The sequence below is a fragment of the Macaca mulatta genome, chromosome 3, assembly GCF_049350105.2.
Source record: "Macaca mulatta isolate MMU2019108-1 chromosome 3, T2T-MMU8v2.0, whole genome shotgun sequence".
Lineage (NCBI taxonomy): Eukaryota > Metazoa > Chordata > Mammalia > Primates > Cercopithecidae > Macaca > Macaca mulatta.
In genome coordinates, this window is record NC_133408.1 from 9,126,572 (window position 1) to 9,152,536 (window position 25,965).

General features: G+C 40.7%; 1 protein-coding gene across 5 annotated transcripts in view; it reads right to left on the minus strand.

Annotated features, from left to right (window-relative positions):
- Positions 1-16,402: 16,402 nt before the first annotated feature.
- KCNJ15 (potassium inwardly rectifying channel subfamily J member 15) overlaps positions 16,403-25,965 on the minus strand; it is a 54,449-nt gene continuing 44,886 nt past the window's right edge. For all 5 annotated transcript variants that reach the window (XM_015132902.3, XM_015132903.3, XM_015132901.3 and 2 more), the window contains one exon: positions 16,403-24,359. In XM_015132902.3, the coding sequence (XP_014988388.1) occupies positions 23,214-24,341 (1,128 nt within the window). In that variant the 5' untranslated portion in view covers positions 24,342-24,359 and the 3' untranslated portion in view covers positions 16,403-23,213. The remainder of the gene's footprint in view (positions 24,360-25,965) is intronic.

The following is a 25,965-nucleotide window of genomic DNA, read 5'->3' on the forward strand; positions in this document are numbered from 1 at the left end:
TTTTGATGGCACTTCATGACAGACTTTGAGTCAGAGCCACCGACCTAAGCCACTCCAAAATTCCTGAGCATCAAAAACTTTGAGATAATCAATGTTTGTTGTTTTAAACTACTACCTCTTAAGATGGTTTTTGATATACCACTAGATTACTAATATAAGGCACTATTATATTCTCAAAAACTTCTAAGAATCTTACCCCAAACCACCAGCTTTATTACTATCAGGGTATCATAACGACAGGTTGTAAGTTTACAACTTGTATTAGTCTAGTTAACAGCTGTGTTAATCAGGTTGGTTAACACTAGCTACTGTAACAAACAAGACCCTCCCCACTCCCCCACCAAATCACAGTGGTTTAACAGAATAAAGGTTCAGTTCTCCTTTGTGAGAAGTCCAGTGTAGTTAAAACATCTGGGCAGATTATAGACCAAGATCACTGAGGGAGGAGGGGGAGGAATGGAAGAATTGACCATCTTTGTCAGAAAAGGACACACATCATCCATGCTCACGCCCTGTTGGCCCAAATCAATTATTGCCACCAACCTAACTACCTGGAAGGCTGCTGGGAAATGTAGGGGAGTCCCAGGAATATTTGACAACTCCTATTGTCACTGCCACACAACCCTATTTGAGTTTTATCATTTAAAAGCCAGAAAATACATGGCTTTAAAGAGATATGTAATCCATGTTTGCGCTTCCTACACCAGCCTGGGGATTAAAACGAGAAGTATATGAATCATAATAAACATTATTCTCTATATTTTATCAATAATTATTATGGCTGCCTGTAGAAAATCCCCATCTCAAATTGCTTTTCTGGGAACCCCCAGGGAATGTCTCCTGGGCATTTGAGACAAACGTAATCAGATAATACAAGAGGCTGCCTTTTCCTTCTTCTCTCCTTTTGGGCAGTGTCCATTGCTGCACTCTCTGCCACTATCAGCAGAAGTCCACCTGTCCGTGATGAGCTAGCACTGTGCTTCCAGCGCAATACAAACAGACTGAGCTCCCTGAGAAGTGGGATGACTGCGTCTCTCCCCCTTGTGTCTTACTTGGTCCCCTGGACCTGAAAGCTAAGCTTTAAGTAGAAATAGCTCTTCAGAGCTCACACATAAGTCTGTGGTCTGAGTTATTCTCTAAACAAAGATGGCACTGGGCACTTGCTCCACCACCTGCTCCCACCCACCCTCTGTGGTGCATTTCTTCCACCCTCTCCTCTGGCCATCCCTCCACTCATAAGCATCCTATAAGCACCTTTATAACATGTCTTATAAATAGAAAAGACACCTGAAGAATGGTGGAGTTCATGCTGGTGGATGACACAAGGATGCTATAGTTCTGCATCATTGGTTTTATGGCTACTAGGAATACACTGCCTGACTATTAGAGATGAGAAGCTATTTTAAATTGTGTTGTATTTTTCAGCCTTTCCTCGAACTTGTCCTTATTGAACTTTCCCACCTTTCCCCTCACTTTTCAAGAGATTTTCAGATATATTCATTGAGCACATTATGACTGCACACCTAACATGTGTATAATTCTGGGACATAGAACTCCCTAAAAGTGTGAACTTCCACCTGAACCCACCTTTTCTTTCATAAGATTTTCCAACCTTCCCCACTGTTTCCTTTCCTAAATAAAAGAGTTTAGAAAAAAAGTTATAAAATATTTCTCAGACTTCCTGGAAATTTTATTTAGCATTTTGATAAGTGAAGTGTAAAGAAGTTGAAATATGCAGATCAACTTCCCCTTAAAATACATGAACCCTCCTATGAATGAGGTGAAACGTGCTTTGTGAAACCATGGTTTTGGTTTTGCTGAACCAAAAGCACTTGAAAAAAATAGTTTGAGACATTCAGCAACTCCACACTGTGGCTGGGCTCACCCATCCCTAATTTCAAGGGAAATTAAATCCATCTGTTTCTCATTCATTGATCCCCAGCTCACCAAAATGCTATTCGGCAAGAGTGATGGGACGACCAGGAAGCTGTGCAGGCTGTTTTTAAGCCATGTTTTTCTCAACTGGGAAGTGGGCTTGGCCAACGTTCTCTTGGATCAGCTCCTTTATCTTTGGTACATGGTACTCACAAAGTCCTATCAGATTTGAAACTCTCTGAGGCTAACTTATATACATAAGGGTTCTGGCAGGTCAATGGGTCCAATCCCCTGCCTCAGGGTGGATTTATATCCGAGTCCTTGTGATTCGAGTTTAGTTTTGTCTTCATTGCTCATCTGCTCTTGTGATCTACAACCTTCCCGCTCAGGAAACTAACTCCTCCTTATATCTCTCCTGAAAGCCTCCTGTACTGTAGTGGACACTGTTAATGCATCATGCAGCTCTCCTAGTAGAGCCTTCACTGCGTCTCTGTCCCCATCACTCAACTTCTGCAAGACTTGCTGCAACAAGCTAGCACGTGGAGCTCACAATTCTGAAGCCCTGGGTTGTGTTATCCTTATCCCAGGAGAGGGGTCAGGAGTCTCTCACTCCCACTTGGTCAAGGAGATGGAAATGTTGACAGGTAATATGGTTTGGCATTGTGTCCTTGCCCAAATCTCATGTGGAATTGTAATTCCCAGTGTTGGAGGAGAGGCCTACTGGGATTAACTGGATCACGGGGGCAGGTTTCCTCCTTGCTGTTCTTGTGCTAGTGAGTGAGTTCTCACTAGACCTGGTTGTTTAAAAGTGTGTAGCACTTCTCTTTTTGCTCTCTTCCTCCTGCTCCAGCCATGTAGGACGTGCCTGCTTCCCCTTCACCTTCTGCCATGATTGAAAATTTCCTGAGGCCTCCCAGCCATGCTACCTGTCCAGCCTGCAGAACTGTGGGCCAATTAAACCTCTTTTCTTTATAAATTACCCAGTCTCCAGTAGTTCTTTATAGCAGGATGAGAATGGACTAATACGACAGGCCTGCAGGAAGGAACTCCAGAGTCAACTCTACCTTACATCCCACTGACAGCCGTCATGCTTTAGTTTAAATGAATTTCCTCGAGTTGCAGGGATATCTGAACAATGCTCCATATTTCTGATAGTCAGAGATCAAAAAAGCAGAACAAATCCCTAGATGCTCATAGCCTGGTTCTCTCATAGCTCTGGCTCTGACACTAGAGAAATGTATGAGGCTGCTTCTGCTCACCTGTGACTCCCCCAGGGGGAGAATGGAGGGAGGTGGCAAAGTAACAACAGTCAGCATTCTCGGCAAACAACCTACAGAGTGAGCACCACCAATGCTGGATTAGTAGGCAAAGGATTATGTGTTTTCAGGGAAGTATGCACAGAGCTGACCACCAACTCCTTGGTAAGCGCTGACATGGTAAGTGTGCAATCAATATTTGATGTTGAACCAGTAAAGCCCTCCATAAAGTGTGGCAAAGCAGGAAGATTTCCTCACTCAGAGGATTATAATTCCTCTGAGGAGAAGCCACAGAGAACGGTGCTTAAGAGTTTGGGACGCTTAGCTTTGAATCCACCTCATCTGCTCATCAGCTGGGTGACCTTGGACAAGTCCCATAAACTTTCTGGGCTTTTGTTTTGACATTTGTCAATATGAGATAGTAATAGTACCTGCTTTTGCATTAAGGATTAAATGTGTCAATTCATGTACAGCTGTAAGAATGGTACCCAACACTTAGTGTGTGCTTTATAAATACCAGATGTGATTGTTATTAGCAACCTTACAGAGTATTAATGTCGTGTCAGGGGAAGTTCTGGGACGTGACACAGCTCTAAAAGAATAAGAGAGGTAATGTTAATCACACCTGAGAAGAGGATTCATAAAATGCTCCTCAGCTTCATCATTTGGGCATTGAATAATTGTAGTCTCAAGCTTCTCTTAAGTGTGGAACTCAGACCATCAGCATGGGTATCACTTGGCAGCTTGTAACAAATGTGGAATCTTAGGAACCATCCCAAATCTGATGGATCAGAATTCCATTTCAACTAGCTGCTGCCCAGTGATTAGCATGCACATTAATTGTAAAATCCAATTTATTGTGGTAAAAGTAAGATAAAGATCTATTTAAATTGTCCTGGTTGTTGTGCTTTGAGTGATGTATAAACCTGTGAATCACCATTGCAACCAAGATTCAGAACATATTCATCGCTCCCAGAGTTTGCTCATGGTCCTTTCAGTCCATTTCTCCCTCCACCCCCGACCCCAGGCAACTTCTGATTAACTTTCTGTGCCTATAGGTTATTTTCAATGTTTAAGAATTTGTATACGTGAAATCATACAGTATGTACTTCTGGCTCATTTTGCTCAGCAGAATGGCTTTGAGGTTCATCATATTGTTTTTCTCATCAGTAGATCATTGATTTTTCTTGTATTCCATTGTATGGGCAGACTACAATTTTTTATCCATTTACCGATTGATATGTATATATAAGATATATAATATGTGGTTTTAATATATATGTGGTTTTAATATATATATCATATATCTCTTATATATATATCTCAATCGGTAAATGGATAAAAAATATCTTATATATAAGATATATATCTTATATATGATATATATCTCATATATCATATATATATATATATATATATTTGGAGACGGAGTCTCGCTCTGTTGCCCAGGTTGGAGTGTAGTGCCGCGATCTTGGCTCACTGCAACCTCTGCTTCCCGGGTTCAAGTATTTTTCCTGCTTCAGCCTTCCCAGTAGCTGGGATTACAGGCGCCCGCCACCAGGCCCAGCTGTTTTTCTTTTTTTTTTTTTTTTTTTTTTTTTGTATTTTTAGTAGAGATAGGGTTTCACCATGTTGGTCAGGCTGGTCTAGAACTCCTGACTGCGTGATCTGCCTACTTTGGCCTCCCAAAGTTCTGGGAGTACAGGGATGAGCCACCGTGCCCGGCCACCAATTGATAAATATTTAGGTGGTTTACAGGTATTCTGGCTATTGTGAAGAAAGTTTCCGTGAACAACATTGTATAGTTGGCCCTCTGTGTCTCTGTGGGTTCAACTAACCATGGATCAAAAATATAAATAGCAAAACAATAAAAACTAGAATACAACAATAAAAATAATAGGTTTCAAAATCAAATATAGTAAACAACTATTTACATAGCATTTACATTGTATTATGTATTATAAATAATCTAGAGATGGATACGAGAGAATAAGTGTAGGTTATATACAAATATTATACAATTTGATATAAGGAATTTGAGCATCCTTGGATTTTGGTATCTGAGGGAGATCCTGGAACCAACCCCTTCAGATGCCAGGGGATGACTGTCCAAGTCCTTGAGTGGACAGATCTTCTCTTTTCACTTGGGTAATGCTTAAGAATGGAATGTCTGAGTCTTATATATATATGTTTAACTTTTTAAGAAACTGTCAGTCTTCCACAGCGGTTGTGCTATTTTGTATTCTGTTCAGCAGTATGTGAGAGTTCTGTTTGCTCCATGTACCCATGAACAACTGGGCTAGTCTTTTTATTTTCTATTCATTCTAATGGGTGTATCGTGACATCTCATTGTGGTTTTAATTCGCATTTCTACAATGAATAATGTAGAATAATGTATTCATATGTTTACTGGCCATTCATATATCTTCTTTTTGTGAATAATCTGTTCAAATCTTCTGCCCACAATTTAATGGACTTTTTTGTCTTCTTATTATTGAGTTACAAGGCTTCTTTATATATTCTGAATATAAGTGCTTTGTCATATATATACATATATAGTTTTGCTCAATGTTGAGGTTTGTCTTTACTTTCTTGTTTCCCTTAGGAAATTTTTAAAAATTTTGATAAAATCCAATGATCATTTTTCTCCTTGTTTATACTACTTACGTCCTATCTAATAAATGTTTGCCTACCCCAAAGTCACAAAAATGTGTTTGTATGTTTTCCCGAGAAGTTTTGTACTTTTAGCTATTACATAATAACAAAACATAATAGAAGTTTTATGCTTTTAGCTTATACATTTAGGTCTACGTTCCGTTTTAATATTTGTGTGTGGTGTGAGGTTCTGTGTAGTGTTTTTTTCTTCCATATGAAGATTTGGTTATTCTAGCACCATTGCTGAAAAGGCTCTCCTTTCCCCATTGAACTTTTTTCTGGCATGTTCACCAAAATTCAGTTGGCATTGTATGTGCAGGTCTACTTCTGGACTCTATTCTAATACATTTATAAATGTCTACCCTTTTGTAATTACATACCATCTTGATTACTATACCTTCACAATAAGTGTTGACATAATTAGTATAAATCCTCTAAACTGGTTCTTTTAAGAAAATCTTAGGCTATTCTGAGTCTTTTGCATTGTGATATCAATTTCAGAATCTGTTTGATAATTTCTCCAAAACAGCTGGCTGAAATTTTGGTTGGGATTGTAATGAATCTATTAATCAATTTGAGGAAATTGACATTTTAACCACATTGAGTCTTCCAACCTATGAGCATGGTTTATCTCTCCATGTATTTAGGTGCTCTTTAGTTTCTCTCTGTAATGTTTTATAGTTTTCAGTTGTAGGTTGTACATATATCTTGTCAAATATATTCCTAAGTATTTTATTTTTGAAGCTATTGTAAATATATTTTTAGCTTTTATTTTTCCAAATTTGTACTACTGGTATTTAGAACTACAATTGATTTTATATAATAATCTTTTACCATGTGACATTATTAAACTAATTTATCAGTTCTATTGGTTTCCTCTAAAGATCTCAGGCTCATTCTTTTCAGTCTAGTTCGAGTTAAACTGTATCATTTTATATGAATATAAGAATCTTACAAGAGTGTATATCCATTCATTACTCCGCTATCTTTATGCTATTATTTATGTGTGTATACATACACATATATGTATAATCCACATACATATACATGTATAATCCACAAGATACTTTTAGAATTGTAAATATATCCATGTGTTTTAAATAAATTAAAAGAAAACAGTTATTTTCCCTAGATATTTACCATTTTTGATGCTCTCTCTTCCTGCTTGAAGATGAAAGTTACCATCTGACATTTTATTTCCCTTTAGCCTGAAAATCTTCCTTTAATAGTTTTTGTGCTATGGGTCTGTAGAGGCAATTTTTCTTAGTTTTCCGTTATTTGGAAAATGTTTTTATTTTGTCTTCATTCTTGAAATATATATATATTTCAAGACATATATATCTGGAAACAAACTTATATATATCTGGAAATAGAATCTAAATTGACAAGTTTTCTTTTCCCCTCTTAGCACTTTAAAATATTGTTCTACTATCTTCTGCACCCTATGGTTTCTTATCAGATTCTGTGATCATTAGAATCATTGTTCTCCTGTATGTAATGTAGAATTCTTTTCTTGCTCTCCTCAAAGGTTTCTCTTTATTGTTGGTTTATAGCAGTTTTATTTGAATATTTTAAACATGGTTTTCTGCATATATAATCTATATATATTGATATAATACAATATCTCCTGTTTGGGGTCCTCTGAGTTTCTGGAATCTGTACATCTTTGTCTTTCACCAAATGAGGGTCACTTCTCGTCATTATTTTGCAATTTTTTTTTTTTTTGCCCCATTCTCTTTCTGGGATTTTTTTGCCAGTACCTTTGACATTAAACCGCAGGTTCCTGGTGTTCGATAAACTTTTTTTAGTCTTTTTTTCTTTCTTGACTTTAGTTTGGATAATTCTACTGATTTATATTAAAACTTACCTATCCTTTCCTGTTTCACCTCCATTATGTCGTTCAACTCATCCAGTAAAAGTTTTATTTCGGGTATTTTATTTTTCAGTTCTAAAATTTTAGTTTGGTTCTTTTCATATATTCTATGTATTTAGTGAGATTTCTTAAGTTTTCATTTATTGCCTATTTTCTTTACATCACTGAGCATAGTTTTAACAGCTATTTTACAACCTTTATGTAATAATTCCAACATCAGGGTCACCCCAGGGTTAGGCTCTCTTGACTACCTCTTCTCTTGAGAGTAAGCCACATTTTCCTGGTTCTTCATATGTCTTTTCATTTTGAATTGTATCCTGACCATTGTTAAAGATATGTTGTAGAGATTCTGAATTTTGTTCTCTTTTTACAAAGTATGTGGATGTTCATTTAGCGGGCTAGTTAGAGTTAAACTTGGTTAGAGTTAAACTTCAAACTTGGTCTTGCCAGTGGTTACATAGTAGTTATGATCTTAGTTTGGACTGGTGCAGTCTGCCCTCTCTCTGCATGGTTCAGTGGTCACCCACTGACTTGTCCAGAGCTTATGCACAGAGTTAGGGATTCCCATTTCATGCGCTCTTCTTTCTTGGATTTCTTTCACCTCCCATAGCCCTGGTTGCCCTTGGGAACTTCTCTTTTTTCATGAGCCAGAAAAATCATGACCTATTCACAGGAGCTTTAGTTGACCTATGACACAACCCAACTGCAGCTATCCTTAGGGTAAAGCTGAAAAAAATGAGAATTTCCCCCATGCTGACTGCTTTCTGTGAACTTCAACTCTCCTGTGAAGTGTGCTTGCTTTGGTTCACTCTCTAGGTCCTTGGTTTTATGTATTTTTCCAGCACTTATAGTTGTTATCTGTGGGAGGATAATTTTTTTTTTTGCCAGAAACAGAACTCTTGTTGGTGTATTTCCTATTTCCTTGATTTCTTCCTTCTATTTTGGGTTCCATTTATTCTTCTTTTTCTGACTCCTTAAGGCTGGAGAAGAAACCTTTTTTTCCTTCTCAAACACCCGAAACTATAAATATTCCTTTAAGCACTCTTACTGATCCATTAAAATAGAATCTTGATTACTGAGTTTTTCAGCAACCCTCAAATATTGTCCCTGAGGCAAGAGTCTCCCTATCTCACGCACCACACCCCAGTCTTATCAGAAGAACCAGTGGGGAGCCACTTACCAGAATGGGCAAGGGCCTGGGAGCAGCCCAGTCGGAAGGCCTGGCTCCAGAAATGGAATGCTACCCAGAGGCATGGCAGGCTAGGTCATGATGTCAGGAAAGCCTTCTGAGAGGTGAATGTGAAACGGAGAAGTTCTCTCATCCCCCTTGCAGGGCATGTGATAGGGGTGTGGCTCACTTCTTTGGGGCCCCAATGTTCAGCCCCTTAGGGGGAGCACGCAGACAAGTAGGTGCAGAGGTTGTGGGGAGCATGTTTGGGTTCCAACCAACCCCACGGCAGTGTCTAGGGGTTTGTGTTTACAACTCCCCATCACAAGTACAGAGGGCTTTCTGTATCCTGGGTTCTTGCTCTACTGTACTGGAAGAATCAGATCACACGTGGACTTGGAGGATGAGTGCAAGGTTTTATTGAGTGGTGGAGGTAGCTCTCAGCGAGATGGATGGGGAGTCGAAGGGGGATGGAGTGGGAAGGCGATCTTCCCCTGGAGATGGGCTGTCCAGCGGCTGGACTCTCCTCTGACCACCCCTTACTGAATTCTCTTCAGTGTCTATGTCGTTCCACTGTCACTGGCTTGCCGGTGTCTGCTGGTGTTTGCCAGTGTGTTCTTCTGCTCCTCTCAACGTCTAACAACTCGTGTCTGTGCCTGCTATGGTCCTAGATTTTTATGGGCACAGGATTGGGGGAAGGGGTGTGGCAGGCCAAAAGGCAACTTTTTGAACTCAAAACCAGAAACGCCTATCCTCATTTAGGTCTGTGGGCACAGGCCCGAGGGCGAAGCCCTCACCAGGGTCTCTGCTCTTCTCTGCCCAGCACTTCCCTGCTCCCCCATCCCATATCAGGTCCTGTGCACCATGGGGAAGTCAGCAGAGTGGCAGGATCCCTTCCTCTAGAATCACATAGGCACCATCAAGAAAGCTGTTCAGACAGCCAGCAGACCAAGCAGGAGTTGGCCAGGGTTGGGGTGGTAGCATCCCAGACAGAAGGAGAAGCATAACCAATGTCCCAGAGGCTGCAAGAGGAGGAAAAACCTTCAGGACTGGGGGACTGCAAAGAGTTCAGGATGTTTGAAGGTAGAGTGCAAGGGAAAGAGATGACAAGGGATGAGGCTACCAGGAGCCAGATCAAGGAGAGGCATGAGTCCCATGTCTGGACACTTGCCCTTTATCTGGAGGTTGGGTTTTGAGTGAAAGAGTAATATGATCGGACTTCTATTTTAGAATGACCATACTGGGTACAATGTGGAGAATAGATTGGGAAGGTGAAAGACTAGAAACAGGGTAGCCAGTGTGAAATGTGCCTTTTTAAAAACATATATGATGATGATGATGATGATGATGATGGCCAGAACTAAGCACCGGGAGATTAGAATGGAAGAGAAGAAACTGACTTGAGAGCAATGCCAGAGGTAGTGTGGATGAGGATTTGTGATGAATTAGATACGGGTGGTGAGGGAGTGGGAGAAGGCAAGGGTAGCTTTCACGTTTCCAGCACTGAATGAGGAGAGGTTTGGGGAGAAACATAACACTTAAGAGCATTATTCTCAAAACAATGGGGTGCGACTGTTGACTCAGCAAAACAAAGCAAGTGTGGGGACCTCAGCTTATGGTCCAGTGATGGATGCAGAATCACCTTGAGGCAACATACCTGAGTTGCTGGCTCGCCAAGCGAGGGTTTTCCCTAACCTTTACAGTAGGAGACACAAAATGACGATAATGGCAGACCCAGAATTATGAAAGGCATCTAGAAATCATTTATTTTCAAGTATCTCAGTGCTATTGAGAAATCAGCAAGCTTTGTGAGAGCAGTTGAGAGAGGAAGCCCAGTATATGATTAACTTGGAGAGGGCACAATTAGCCTCTGGCTATTTGAAAACCAGGTTTGAAAAGTCCTCTCCTGTTTACAAAATAGTGGAGGCAATTTCCAAGGAAGAATATTCTTTGTTCTCTGCACTGAGAACCAGAAACTGTCTCCAAAGGGGTGTCCACTAGTATAACTTCCCATGTAGCTATGGTCAAACTGTAACGGAATGTCTGCTAGAAGTCAGCTTTTTCTGTCTATTTTGCAGAAATAGGAAACTCAGGACAGTTACAGTAACCCAGAGAAAGCTTCTGTCTCTTCCAAAGCAAAGAATCTTATTCGGGTTTATTTATATGAATATGATCCTGATTAGAAGGAAGGTTGAAGGTAGATCAATTGGTGACGAAATGGATGGGAAAGAATAATGTTATGGGTTGAATTCTATCCTCCCAAAAAGATATGTTGAAACGCTAACCCCCCAGTACCTCGGAATGTGACCTTATTTGGAAAAAGGATCTTTAGAAAGGTAGTCAAATTAACATGAGGTCACTAGGTTGGTCCCTAATCCAATATGACTGGTGTCCTTACAAAAAGGGGGCAATTTGGACACAGAGACAGGAACAAAGGGAAGCTGCTTCGAGAACACCATGTGCACATGAAGACAGAGATTAGAATTATGCTCCCACAAACCAAGGAGCTCCTGAGCCTACTAGGAGCTGGGAGAGGCCAGGCAAAATACCTCCCTTATAGGTGTCAGAGGGAGCATGGTCCTCCTTCAGACTTTTCACCTCCAGAAATGTGATTCAATGAATTGTTCTAAACCACCCAGTTTGCAGTTATTTGTTACGGCTGTCCTAGAAAAATACAAATAACATAGCTCTTTTAGGAATCTGCTTTTATTTCCCAGTACAATGTCCATTGCCAAATAAATATTAACATGGAGACCACAACACTCCATCGACCCGTCTTGGAGATCAGGTGATTGTTAAAGTGTCTGGGTAAATACTAAATGATGCGAGAAACCGCTTCATCTGATGATGAAATATGCACTTAAGGCTGTGATGATGTGCTTGCCTCCTGGCTGCCAATTCCTGCCCTGGGAAGCACTGAAATAGAAATTGTGGTTTCCAGCTCTGATTCCTACTGAGGAGAGATGAAGATGTTACGAGCCATTGACTCCTTAGCAAGTGTACCTTGTCCAGGTCCAGCTCGCCACAAATCCTTCTTTCCAATGAGGAAGCCCCAGTATTTTATCCAGTTCCATTCCTGTGTTGGACAGCCTCTTCGCACTTGAGTTCCAGCCTTCATTTTTCTGTCCCGGCAATAGGATTTTTGTCTTGCTTCCCTTCTTCCTGACTCCTATTAAGGGCAGAGTCCTGCCCTTGATTTGAAGGCCCTGGGTCTGGGTCTCTGCTCCTGAAGCTCTACTTCCTTGATCTCCATCATGTGTTGTGGGTTCATACTCCACTTCTTTCCTATTTGCACCTCTTTATTTATCTGCTTGTGAAATTGAGAGATTTGTAGGCAGGTCTTCCCTAGTGCCAAGAGCAATCTGTTAGAACATCTTTCTAGAGTCAGATTCTAAGGGCCCCCTTGTTCTCTTGCCCTGCGTTTCTAGCTTTTCTTGGTGTCTAGGTCTTGAGCCTTCCTGCCCCAGGCCTGGTGATTGTAATCGCAGTGACTCCTTGTGCTGGGGCCACTCACCTGCTCCCTTTAGGCCCTGTAAGCTCAGTGTCGGATTCCAGCCAGCTCCACTGATTCTGCAGTGTTTGCTTGTCTCTACAAAGCTCTCTTTGTCTCTTGACTCAATCAGCCAAGACCTTAAAATGATTACCTACCTTAAAGTTTCTCTGAGAAGCTCAGTATAAATCCTTACAAATCAGGTTTTTAGAACTCAGCAAAACATTCAGTTGAAAGCTCACTGCTCTATTCACAACAGGCAGCACACTGGCGAAATCCCTTATTATTTGCATCGCTGCTCTTCAGCATGAATTCAACGCCCACCAGTCGTCTGTGGTGACACCGCAATTCAACCATGCCTTTGTTTTCACTTGATGGAAACACTTGAGCACCAAGTAAATGCTGCTTTGGCTCCAAGAGTATCAACCACCAAATCACCTATGCTTTTTTGGATGCACCCTATAATGGTCCACCTGGGAGGCAGGACAAAACACGGAGACAAAGCCAGGCTTTTATATTGGCCACTCCTGGCTTTACGCCTCGGTAGGTGGGTAACTGGACAAATTACTCAACTTTTCTGAGCCTCATATGATGCAATCATAATGAATGTGAGGACTTTAGAACTGAATGCTTGTTCATCTCGACTTTTCTGTAGGATTTCTTAATCTTAGTCACCCCACGTCTAGTCTTTGGTCAGCCGTTTGTGTATGCTTACATGAACAGCAGGATGTGGATTCTGTTTTCATCTCGATGAGTGCCATTCTTACTCCTCTGCCCTTTCCTTTTCGATTGATCACTTCATATCTACTCTACCTTCAAGATATTTATCCCATGTTCCCAGCCTCTAAATAACAGACCCTTTGAAGCATGTTAGGCCTTTAGGCAATATATCCAGCCTCCCAGCCTCATGCTTTCACCTGGGTTATCTATTCTGCTATCACTTTTTCCCTGATTTTGATCCATTTCACATGGAAATCTGCTCCACCACGAGATTTCCATGTTGTAAATTTAGGAGATAAAACACTAGGCCAGAAGGAAAAGATCCAGACTGAGCATAGTGGCTCACATCTGTAATCCCAACACTTTGGGAGGCCAAGGTGAAGATCACTTGAGCTCAGGAGTTCGACACCAGCCTGAGCAACAAGCTGAGACCTCATCTCTACAAAAAAATTTAAAAATTATCCAGGTATGATGGCACACACCTGCAGTCCCAGCTACTCAGGAGGATGAGGCGGGAGGATTGCTTGAGCCCGGGAAGTCGTTACAGTGACCCGTGATCACGCCACTGCACTCCAGCCCAGGTGACAGAGTAAGATCCTGTCTCAAAAGAAAGAAAGAAAGAAAGAGAGAGAGAGAGAGAGAGAGAGAGAGAGAGAGAGAAAGAGAGAAAAGAAAAAAAGAAAAAAGAAGGAAAAGACCCAGACTGCCACCAGTGGCTCACTGGGTCACTCTGGAAGTGACGTCAGTGGGCTGCAGTGTCTTCTGCAAAGTGTAGATAACTGCATATGTCCTTCTTCTACCCTTTCATTGGGTATAATATGGACTATTGAATATTTGAAGTTGTTTTTAGCAATCAGAGTCCTACAAATATGAATATTGTTTGCTCTCTGGATATCTAAGATGTGACCAGATGTCATGAGACTTGTATGTGTGTATGTGTGTGTGTGTGTGTGTGTGGCTTGTGTGAGCAGAAGAGGCACGCTGGCAACAAAATACGCCACAACACATTTGAACGTGTAGCAGGTCAGCCAGACTTACTATGGGGGCAGGGGTAAGGAGAAGCACACTGTTCTGGGCTGCTGTGAAGCTGTGAGTCTGTTGGTCGTAGTGGACTTCTTTATTGTAGATCTTTAAATCACACGCTGAGTGGGCACGTTAAACAGAGTTTACAGAGAAGTACACTGTCAAGAGCAAGTACAACTGCTAATAGAGTAGATTTTAGATGCTCTCACTACAAAAAAGAAAATATATGAGGTGATGGATATGTCATTAGCTTGATATAAATACTCCAAAATGTATACATATATTAAAATATCACATTGTAATCCCTAACTATATATAGTTATTATTTGTTAATTAAAAATATATGTGGGCTGGGCGTGGTGGCTCACACCTGTAATCCCAGCACTTTGGGAGGCTGAGGTGGGCGTATCATCTGAGGTCAGGAGTTCGAGACCAGCCTGGCCAACATGGCGAAACCCTGTCTCTACTAAAAATACAAAAATTAGCTGGGTGTGGTGGCAGGTGCCTCTGATCCCAGCTACTTGGGAGGTTGTGACTGGAGAATTGCTTGAACCCAAGAGGTGGAGTTGGGTTGAGTGAGCTGAGATCGCGCCACTGCACTCCAGCTTGGGCAACAAGAGGGAAATTCCATCTCAAAAAATAAAATAAATAAATAAAAATGTGAACAAAATCTTAAAAAGAGTAAGAGTTTCTGGCAGACTCAATAGAGGCAAACTAAGAAAGATGCGGAAAGCAGCCCTTAGGATGGGTGAAAACACATTTGGGTCACACAAATACCTTGTCAGCTAACATTATCATGCAAGTGTTAAATTCCAATAAAGGAATAGACTAATTTAGAAAATAATCACTTGAACAATGTAAGAGTTTCTGGGGGGAGAATATGAACTTTTTCATGAAAAATTAAACCATGAAAGTTGTTTGTCTAACATTTCTGAAGACAGGATTTCTGAGAAGGGAAATGATGCCTGCCGGGATGTTGTATATCCAGACCAGAACCAAAGCTTCCCACGTTGCTATGACAAATTCCCTTATTTCTGCCTCAAGGACATGGTGTGGTGAAAGCAATGCTGCCTTATGGCTTGGATGTGGTTAGCTCAGTTCTCAGCCAAGGCCACCCTGGAAGGACAAACAATGCTTGAGATAATGGGGTAGAAAATAATATGTGTCTGAAAACTTCCATGCAAATTAAAATTAATAAAATGAAATGTGTCCCACTGGCTAGCTTCATGACTGTGTTCCAGATGACTGTGCACTTTCTAGAAAACATTTTGCCTTTTTGTTCAAACGGTATCCCCAAAGTTGACCTCCTACTATCTGCACCAGCCTTGTTTATTTCCAGCTGTCACATGCTCCCTCCAAGAACAAAGCCTGGCCACCCCTGAGAATGTTACAAAGAATGAGCCAAGACTCCAAAGGAGAGGGCTCTAAGAGAGACACTCTGGAATGTTCAGAGCTGTGGCAACTATCTTGTTGCATGTGTGTGTAGTTTTCCCAGGAAACTGCTTGGAGGATAACTACTGCCATTTGGATGCATACCTCGGCTACCTGGGTTTTAATTAGGTGTGCCGCTTTAGAGTCACACCCATACTAATGCCTGTAGGATTTATGTAATTAAGTGTTTTCTTTCTTTTCATCCATCCAAGTAAAAGAGCAATAGCACAAAAGGCACTTTGGTAAGGGTTGCAGTGCTGAAAGGATGTTTGTTATTAAATGGTTGCTTGATTTTTAATCATTGACTAAAATGAGATAATCATTCTGGAGCAGGAGAGCATTAGGCAAAAAAAGAGAGATGAGGTTGCGCTCACTGGCTCATGCCTGTAATCACAGCTACTCAGGAGGCTAAGGTGGGCAGATCACTTGAGGTCAGGAGTTTGAGACCCACTTGGCCAACATGGTAAAACCCTATCTCTACTAAAAATAAAAAAATTAGCCAGGCGTGGTGGCACACACCTGTAATTCCAGCTACTTGGGAGGCTGAGGCAGGAGAATCACTTGAATCCTGGAAGAGGAGATTGCAGTGAGCCACTGCTCTCCAACCTGAGTGATGGAGTGAGACTGTCTCAAAAAAAAAAAAAAAAAAAAAAGGAGCAATGAGGCAGGGATTTCTTTTTCTATTCAGTGATTGGAAAGAAGCAAAATACATTTCTTTAGGTACTGATATATAGTAACACCTTGATAAGTTTTTAGGACCCATTCATCCCACATTATTGTGATTGCCATCACTGGAAAAGGTTATTTCAAGTAAGTCCACCTCTGAACTTTCTAAGGACATATTAGATTTTTGTCTGTCACAGCACCACTATAACACCATTACCATTCCAGTGAAACAAAAAGAAACCCAAGACTGTAAAATTAGCTTTATAGTGTTTGCCATTGTTTCACAAGTTACAGTAATTCCATTTATTGGAAGAGAAAAAAAAGGTGACAGAGCCACATATGGAAATAAAGGATTTGACAAATAAAGGGATGAATTCATAGCATACAAAAGTAGGTATTTAAAGCTGTCTGGTCATTGTATGATTGGGTTCAGTGATGACAGAGTATCCACAGTTAGTGTGAGATTTCCGACATGCACCAAATAGTAGCTCAGCCTTGAGAAACACGAACCACCATTCTGCTGGAGCAAATCCAAGCTTAAGACTCGCTTAAGAACCATGGGAAAGCAAGGATATAAATATTGCAACACTGTATAAGGATCAGATGTGGTTCTATATATAGGAAGAGACCGAAGTGTGATCAAGATTTTGGTAAGTAGACACTACCGGGAGTTACAAGTAGTGGGTTTGTTTGCATATAAAATCTGTACGTCATTTGGGATTTCCATTACCATAACGTTCCCATGAATTTCATTAAGTAGTATTTTGGAGTCCGTCTTTCTGGAATGGAGATTCTGTTTACAAAAGCCTCCTTTCTGTAACTTACTATTCCATGACACCTTACAGAAATCATTCCTCAAAAATGGATCCAAGTCGGCTGCTATCCTTCCTCTCCTGGCTGCTATGTAACACTTCGCGTCAGCACACAAACACGGCTTCCTTTTGTGATCTGGAGGTTTGTTTGTGTAAAAAGCCGCTGATACAGTCATACTTCCTGTAATGATTTGATTTAATACGACATCCTTAATCCTGAGATTTGATTGCAGATGAAAGAATACAGCTAAAACTACAGCGAATGAAAAAAATCTTTCCTTTGAACTTCCCTCCAATCGCCTTCTTGGAAGCTCTTTACTTTTCGATAATATTAAGTAAATTTGCATAAAGTAACAGTCAGCTGAGAGATCACGCATTTCCTAGCTCAGAGTCAACAACTTCTGATTTTTTGTTTTAAGGAAATAGATACTCTATAATCAGCGATAGTAATTCCCTTGGAGTCTAATTTTGAGTAGATCTAATTTTTATTTACTTAAATATTTTTGAGGGTGAAATTAGAAATTTTAAGTAGGTAGGAGGGCATGGACACTAGGTAAGATTTGGCCTTGAATAAAGATAAAATTATAGCTAAGTACTACATCATGTGGCAAGCGTTGCTAACCAAACAAAACTTGATGATGGACTTTTAGGAGGACTCTTTTGTAAAACCATCAGCCTAATTCTGCAACTGGGGTTTGAGAATCTGGGCTCCTGTGCACCCACGTGGAGGGCGACTTTGAGCCCATCCTTCTCGGGTGAAGCCCCAGGGAAGACCACTCCTCACTGTGGAGGCTCAGACAGTGCACGCTGCTCCACACTGCACGCCGGAGTGTCAAAGACTGCGTTGACTGGGTTCCCGGTGTTCAGCTGAAAATTTCCCTTGATAATTGGGCAAGCCAGGGAAATACGTTTCTGGAATACTCCCTGACTCTACTACTAGTTGTATGAATATCATAAACTCCAAATAAAGAAGCATGTATTTCTCTTCTGGAAGTGGGCATAGTTTGGGATTATGCGAACACTCTTTGTAAGTTTGTCAGATTTGGCAAATAACTATTCAGGACAGGAGTTTCAGTTAAGTTTGAAGATTTGTCTAATTTCCAAGGCAATTTTGTAATATACAGGGGAAAAAAGGTTGCATATAAGACATTTAAGGTAATCTTCAAAAGTCCACACAAATCAAAAATTACTCCATATAGGACATATTCTGCACATACAGAGTGCCTGGCAGTCCTAGCTTGCGGGCATTATATTCAGATTACAAAGCCTTGACCTACATACATGACATCCTTGGCTTTTATATTCATGTATCAGTTCTGTCCTTTGACTTCCATCATCCATTCTTGTAATTTTTACTAGCTATTAATTATCAACTCCAATCAACTGCCTTCTCTTGGTCTTCTATTTTTACACACTGTCAACATACCAATTGAAAAGTAAAAGTTCCTGCCCTCAATATGTGGCTATCTGAATGTCCACAAATTCCTCTTTTTGCTCTGAAGACAAAGGCTTTGTCCTTTCCAAAAACAAAAAAAAAACAAAAAAACCAAAACCAATTAAAACAGAGTTTACTGACAAATACTAGTAGCTTAAGAAGGCAAATAACTCCTTATTCTTTAAAACCCCAATTAATTTCTAATCATGCAATTTTATTGCAAATTCCAACTCTGGAGACTCTACTACTACTCAGAAGTCACACTGGTTTTGAGAGTAGAAAACCACTCATTGCTGCCTGCAGGTCCAGGGATTGACTGGAAGTCACTTTGATTAAAGATAAATTGAAGTTCGGCCGGACGCGGTGGCTCATGCCTGTAATCCCAACACTTTGGGAGGCCGAGGCGGGCAGGTCACGAGGTGAGGAAATCGAGACATCCTCGTTAACACGGTGAAACCCCATTTCTACTAAAAATACAAAAATAAACTTAGCCGGGCATGGTGGCAGGCGCCTGTAGTCTCAGCTACTCGGGAGACAGAAGTGGAGAATGGCCTGAACCCGGGAGGCAGAGCTTGCAGTGAGCCGAGATTGCACCACTGCACTCCAGCCTGGGCAACAGAGCGAGACCCCATCTCAAAAAAAAAAAAAAAAAAAAAGGAAAAAAGAAAAACAAAAAAATAAATTGAAATTCACAAAGGGTAAAGTGTATGAAGTTAATCATTTAGAAGTGAATGTTAAGCTTTTGAGCTTCAAGTGTAAGTCAGTCTTCCCCAGAGGAAGAAAATTAAGATCATCTTGTACCTAGCCAGAGTTTAACAGTCAGAGACCAGACTTCGAGTGCACACCACAGAACCTGGAAATCACCACTGGAAATGCTAGTACCTTTCACTTAAAAAAAATTGCATCATGGAAAGCTATGATAAAACTAGTTATTTCAGAAATTTAATAGGCGAAGAAAAGTCTAGCAAGAAGGAAAGCCAAAATTGAGAGCCTGAGAGTCTTCACCGTGCCATGTGGTCAAATGTCTGACCTTTTGAACATCCTGAGAGCATACAGAACCAAACCTAGTCAAAGGCCCTAGTGCTTTCATTTTTCTCTTCTCTTCTTCTCCCTCCAGCTGGGGTATATATATTGAAGACTCAAATAAAGGAGACAGAATAATACTAGAGTGTGAGTGTCACTATTTTTTCATGCTGGAGTAGAAATGCCACCTTAAAAATATATCTTCGTTTACATTTCGATAATATTGAAATCACAGTCTATTAAAAATTGGGAAATTTAATGCAAATAAAAATCCAACAAAACAGTTGTTTTGATTTATTAAATATCTGGTTCATTAATTCATGGCATTTTTTTCACCTTAAACCAGCTCTTTAGATTTCTAGACACTCTGCTTTGTGTTGTAATTTCCCCAGGATGAAAAAGGGAGCCAATGCATGACTCCCCACCCCATCCCAAAGGAGTAGGGTTGGGTGACTCAGTGTTTTGCTGTCCAGAGCCACTGTCTGCCAGGCACCATGTGAGCACCGTCTATTTTATTGCTGAATAAGACACGGCTTGTGGGGCACACTGATTTACTGCTGTTGACTCTGTGGTTTCTCAAATGGAACACAACGTTTTTTAATGGACTCATTGAGAAAACCTAACACGTTAGAAATGTTTCAAAATTCAAATGCCTTTTTGGGTCAGGAATACTCCACTACTTTGGCTCCTCCTTAGCTGGGTGTTGAGTGTGAATCTGTTTTAAGCAGAAGACTGACCAGATATAATAAATTAAGTTTGCTACCTAAATCCTTTGTTAGCATAGTAACATGAAAGTATTATGTACAAAGTAATAATAGTTAAGGTTCGAGGAAAATGGTAAGTTTCAAACCAGATACAACTTCAGCGCTATTTATTGAATATTATATGATTTGTTGACTTATACATATATTGGTTTTTAAGACACTCTTAAAAACCAGACACTCTTTTTGTTTTTTTGAGACGGAGTCTCGCTCTGTCGCCCAGGCTGGAGTGCAGTGGCCGGATCTCAGCTCACTGCAAGCTCCGCCTCCCGGGTTCCCGCCATTCTCCTGCCTCAGCCTCCCGAGTAGCTGGGACTACAGGCGCCCGCCACCACGACCGGCCAAGTTTTTGTATTTTTAGTAGAGACGGGGTTCCACCGTATTAGCCAGGATGGTCTCCATCTCCTGACCTCATGATCTGCCCACCTCGGCCTCCCAAAGTGCTGGGATTACAGGGGTGAGCCACTGCGCCCGGCCATAAACCAGACACTCTTAAGGCACTTTTAAGACCAGATATTTAGATAAATTGAAACAACTATTTTGTTTGATTTTTATTTGAATTAAATTTCCAATTTTAATAGAATGTGATTTCAATATTATCTAAATGTAAATTAAGATATATTTTAAGGTGATATTTCTACTCCAGTATTTGTTTTGAGTGTGTAGAGCAAAAGGTAAGATGATCAAGTCTTCCAAATTTGGCTGAAATTGATACGCTAAATGACAATACAAAAATTTTTCTGAATCTTATGCTATGTCCTTGTACCAGATACAATATAAATGAGCAAGATTTTTAATCAGCATCACATTTAAATTAGCATTGATATAAATACTGTGAAAAGAATTTAATAGTGCAACAGAAAAGGTGTAAACATGCCCATGGAATTATTTTTTGTTGATTATACCACAGTATACAGTAAAAATAGCAAGTATAATAACTAAAAGAGATAATATCTAACTACACTGCCATGTAATATTTTTTAAGGAATGGAGATCTAAAGCAACCTTCCATAAATTTATCAACAGACAAGGAAAAAAAAACCTAAATAATTAAAGACAACATCCTCCCTCTTGTTCATGGATTGAGATTGTTCTTTAAACTTTCACAGACTTTACTCCCATTATCCTTACACACACCTTAAACTAGTTCAGTTCCAGGCCAGGGGTTTTAGCCACATTTTCTGTTTAATGGGAGGACATTTGCAAATGCAGTAACATCAATATATAGCAGATCTACTGTAATCTATACCATCATTTCACTGATTATCTGAATCCACTTTATTTTCCCCATTTTCTTTGAGTCCCAATGTTCATATTTTTATAGAACCAAATAGACATGAATATATTTGTCAAGGACTTGCTATCTTAATCGCAAATGTCTTTCACTGATGACTACCATGATTATGCTTGAAGAGCCAGGGCCTGTGTGTGTGTGCGTGCGTGTGTGTGAGTGTATGTGTGTGTGGTGGCGGGAATCATGTGTACATCTTTGTACGTATGCAGGGACTGAATATTCATGGCCACATTCTGCTTGAGTGAACGTGCAAATCTGTCTTTGTTTGAATGAAATGAGAATTCACCTTTTGGACATTTAACCAGTCATAGACCAGTTATTTTTTGCCTCAAAGGAATGCAGGGCACTCGACCCCTGAATTTTGCCCGGGGCAAAATGTTACCTCTTGGTATGAGCTTTATTTAAATAGCGGGGGTATTCTTTACAGGTTTGAGATTTTCAAATCTTGTTCATGCGTCAAAGAGTCATCTTGTTTATGAGTTCCTTACCTTCAGCTCCTCTTCTTCCTCATGGCCCCACCGGACCTTACAAACTTCAGCATCTGAGAACATTTCCTGTATTGTCAGGCAGCTGAATTTTTCTTTTGTGCTAACTGTAATCAGCAAGCATGACTGAGATAGCAATTACTCTCAAGAGCTTTATTTTGCTCTTGGAATGTCAGGGGATAATTCTATGCAGTTCCTTTATGGGCAAGGCATTTTAATAGACAAGAAATGAAATGGCTCAAAGAAATATTGGCCAATAATAATGAAATGGAGAGGGGCCAGGTCTGGATGCCACGGGGATACGGGACCCACCGAGTCAGTTTTCCACATGGCTTCGGAAAGTTGCTTTGAAAACATTGTCCAGAGCAGAACTTTCAAACTTTTATCTGTATACAAATCATCTGGGGTTCTTGTTAAGATACAGACATCCCAATTCTGTAAGTCTGGCTGGGGCCTGAGAATCTACACGTTACGAATAAACGCTCAGATGGTGCTGATGCAGTGGGTCTGTGAACCACATTTTGAATGGAAACATTTTGAATGGAAAGAGGATAGTAAATTCCAAAACATAAAAATAAAATAAAAAAATAGAGGAAACAATGGCATCAGCCCCATTTGTGTAGGTTTCCACAGTTGTGAATGACAGATCTGATCGATTTCCTTCCATACAATTCAGTCCACTGAAGAAAGGTAAAAATGAAATTACTATATTTTGTGAATAGAGAGTCGCTCTACCTCTTTTTAGGTATTACCAAATAGACATCATTAGATATAATATTTTTCCTGCTTGAACAAAAACAGCATGTTTTAAAGCAGTAGATCAATGAATACTGAACCACAATTCAACTCTCGGCCATAAGGTTATTGGTTAAATAAATATCTTATATTAGAGCTAATAATCTTGTATAGAAATACATTTCCTTTTAATGTCAGCATTGCTAAATGTCTGTTTATCTAACAGGACACTATTCCAATTGCCCTACACCAAGCTCTTAGAAATGTAGCTTTATTTTATACAATTTGAATTATGAGAGTTCACTTTCATTCGAAGCACTTAAAAGGAAATCTCTCAAACACAGAAATGCTGGTTTAGCCACAAGATCAAAGGGAAAGATTGGTTTTGTATGTCCGTGCAGTTTTTGAGAGTGCATCTACACATTTTCGTTTTCACAGCAATCTTTGTGTTTGATGGGAGTTCTGATGTGGAAACAGCTTGCAGGGTTAAACCTGGATGGCACTCCTATGATCAGACATTGCTCTGTTGTAATAAAAGTGTCCTCAGTTCTCTTTCCCTCTGATCCTCCTGCCTGTACTTCTCCTCAAGTTTCTGTTTCTCAGAATCTGCACAGTAAAAGGTGCAATCTGGGCTCTTCCGAATCTGTTCAAACTGACTGAAATCAGCCACATATTTTCCATTTTTGGAGAGAGATACCACAGGCACAAACTCAAAACCCCAGTAGATTTCCTCTGGAATATAAGATGTTCGGCTCTGGCAGACAGCGCTGGTGGATTCCACAGTGGCATTGAGGAGGACCACAAGCTCAAATTCCTTCTCCTTTAGGTTTTGGGGTGTGAGGTCTCTCAGGGGGCTCGTCTCATCCAGCACATGGTAGAAGGTCATGGGCAGAATGAGGAAGGGGCTCTCAGAGGAGGAGTCCACGTGGAATTTGACAGTGGCTTGGTTGAGCAGAATCCGCTCCCCCTCCTTGGTGACGTGGGTCTGCAGGAGCTTGCCAGAGAGCTGGCACTGAATCAAGAGGCTCTTCCTCATGTTGGCTACCTGAATCACCAAGCACAGCTTCCCATTCTGCTTGGTGATGACTGCACAGTGACTGAACTTGATGGTCTCAGCCCGCTTTTTGGGTCTTGCAATTTTGGCCAGGAAGGTTCCGGTGATGAAGATCTCAATCAAGGTCGTGATGACCAACTGAGCAACCAACAGGAAGATGGCATGAGGACATTCCTCTGTGATGGAACGGACTCCATAGCCAATGGTTGTCTGGGATTCCAGGGAAAACAGAAATGCCCCAGTGAGAGAGTCCACTTTCATGATGCAGGGGGTATGATTTGAAATAGGCTCACCAGGTTCTAAGTCCCCGTGAATAAACGCGATGGCGTAGTAGATGACTCCAAAAAGGAACCAGGTCATCACAAAAGTGGCGGCGAACAGGGTGAGTTTGTATCTCCACTTCATGTCGATAACTGTGGTCCACAGGTCTTGCAGGTAGAGTAGGTATATGCCATCCACTTTGTCAATTCTCACGTTGCTGTGCCCACTCTTGGACATGACGCGGGGTCTGTTGGCCTTGAGCCCAGCCCCAGCAGTGTGCTTCACCAGGGGGGTGCTGGACATGCTGATGTGAATGGCATCCATTGCCAGGCTCTGGAAATACTTAGAGAAATGACAAGGACGTTTCATTATCGCCCTATATGGTGGAACTTCCAGAAAACAGGATCATCATGTGAAGTAAGTGTGAATGTACATGGAAGTATACAAGAAAGGAGAATTCTGAAGGCAAGACTAACTGATCTGTACTTAGGTGGTCAGTAGGGTAGAGTGAGGAGCAGAGACTTTGCAGAAAGGCAAACCGGAGTTAAATGCTGACCCTGCAATTCATCAGCTGTGTGACCTGGAGAAAGCTACTTAACCTCTCTGGACCTCCACTCTCCAATGTTTTAAATGGCAATACAACCTATTCCTCAGGGATTTTGTTACTATTAAATAAGGTAAAGTGTTAAAACAGAGCCTCGTATTTCAAAAAAATAATTTTATGCTGTTTTTTGTGATAAACTCTTATGCATATATCTCAGAGTAATATGTTTACTTATATTCCGCTACTATGTATTCTCAATTATAGAAAATTTAAAATTATTGACTGAGTGTTAGTCCAGTACTGCTATAACTAAAATCTACCACCCATGAAACAGTTCTTGATATGGAGAATATTAGTATAGGTTTTTAAAACTCAGTTAGTAGTAATGCATTTTTTAAAACCTATTTTTTGCATGATATTCTCTGTAATAGCAATTCATTTTCCCCCTAATCTAATGAATAATTAAGAATCTACAACTGCTCCTAGTTTTGTTATGACTTTGGAAAAAACTCAGTTATGAAACAACCTAAAACATTCTTATAGCAAATAATTAGGCTTTATTAATGACTTGATCAATATGCTGGTTATTCTTGGAAAAGTGCTTCCAATGTCATTTTAGACATGATATTTAGATATGGCACCAAAATTCTACCTTACTCCGTAGAACTAAGCAGAACAAGCAGGAGAAATCTATTTTAAAGAGCAAATGAGGCCGGGCGCGGTGGCTCACGCCTGTAATCCCAGCACTTTGGGAGGCCGAGACGGGCGGATCACGAGGTCAGGAGATCGAGACCATCCTGACTAACACGGTGAAACCCCGTCTCTACTAAAAATACAAAAAGTAGCCGGGCGCGGTGGCGGGCGCCTGTAGTCCCAGCTACTCGGTAGGCTGAGGCAGGAGAATGGCGGGAACCCGGGAAGGCGGAGCTTGCAGTGAGTGGAGATCGCGCCACTGCACTCCAGTCTGGGCGACAGAGCGAGACTCTGTCTCAAAAAAAAAAAAAAAGAGCAAATGAAAAAGTCAGTAAATGTAGGCATCTAATATTGTAGTAGGAAAGACATACCTATAAGAAGTGCTGGGCTTCCATGCTCAGCCCCAGGGAACGCTCTGCTCCATGTTAACAGCCGGAAACAAGCTGTCTGGGAGGCCTCTAGCGTCTTATAGTACCTGCCTGGTGACTGACATACATTTCCCCCACATTCCTTGAAAAAGATAATGTGGGTGATGACAGAGTAACTTTACCTGGGCGGCATGTTTTTCTTCACCTCATTGGTATTTTAAGAATTTAAAAAACTTCCCTTTTATTAAGGAACTGATATACAGATTCATGCAATGCTCTTTCTGTTAGAGCAGTATTATCTCAATAGAAGTTTTGAAAGTAATCCTCTGGGCAAATCCCTTCA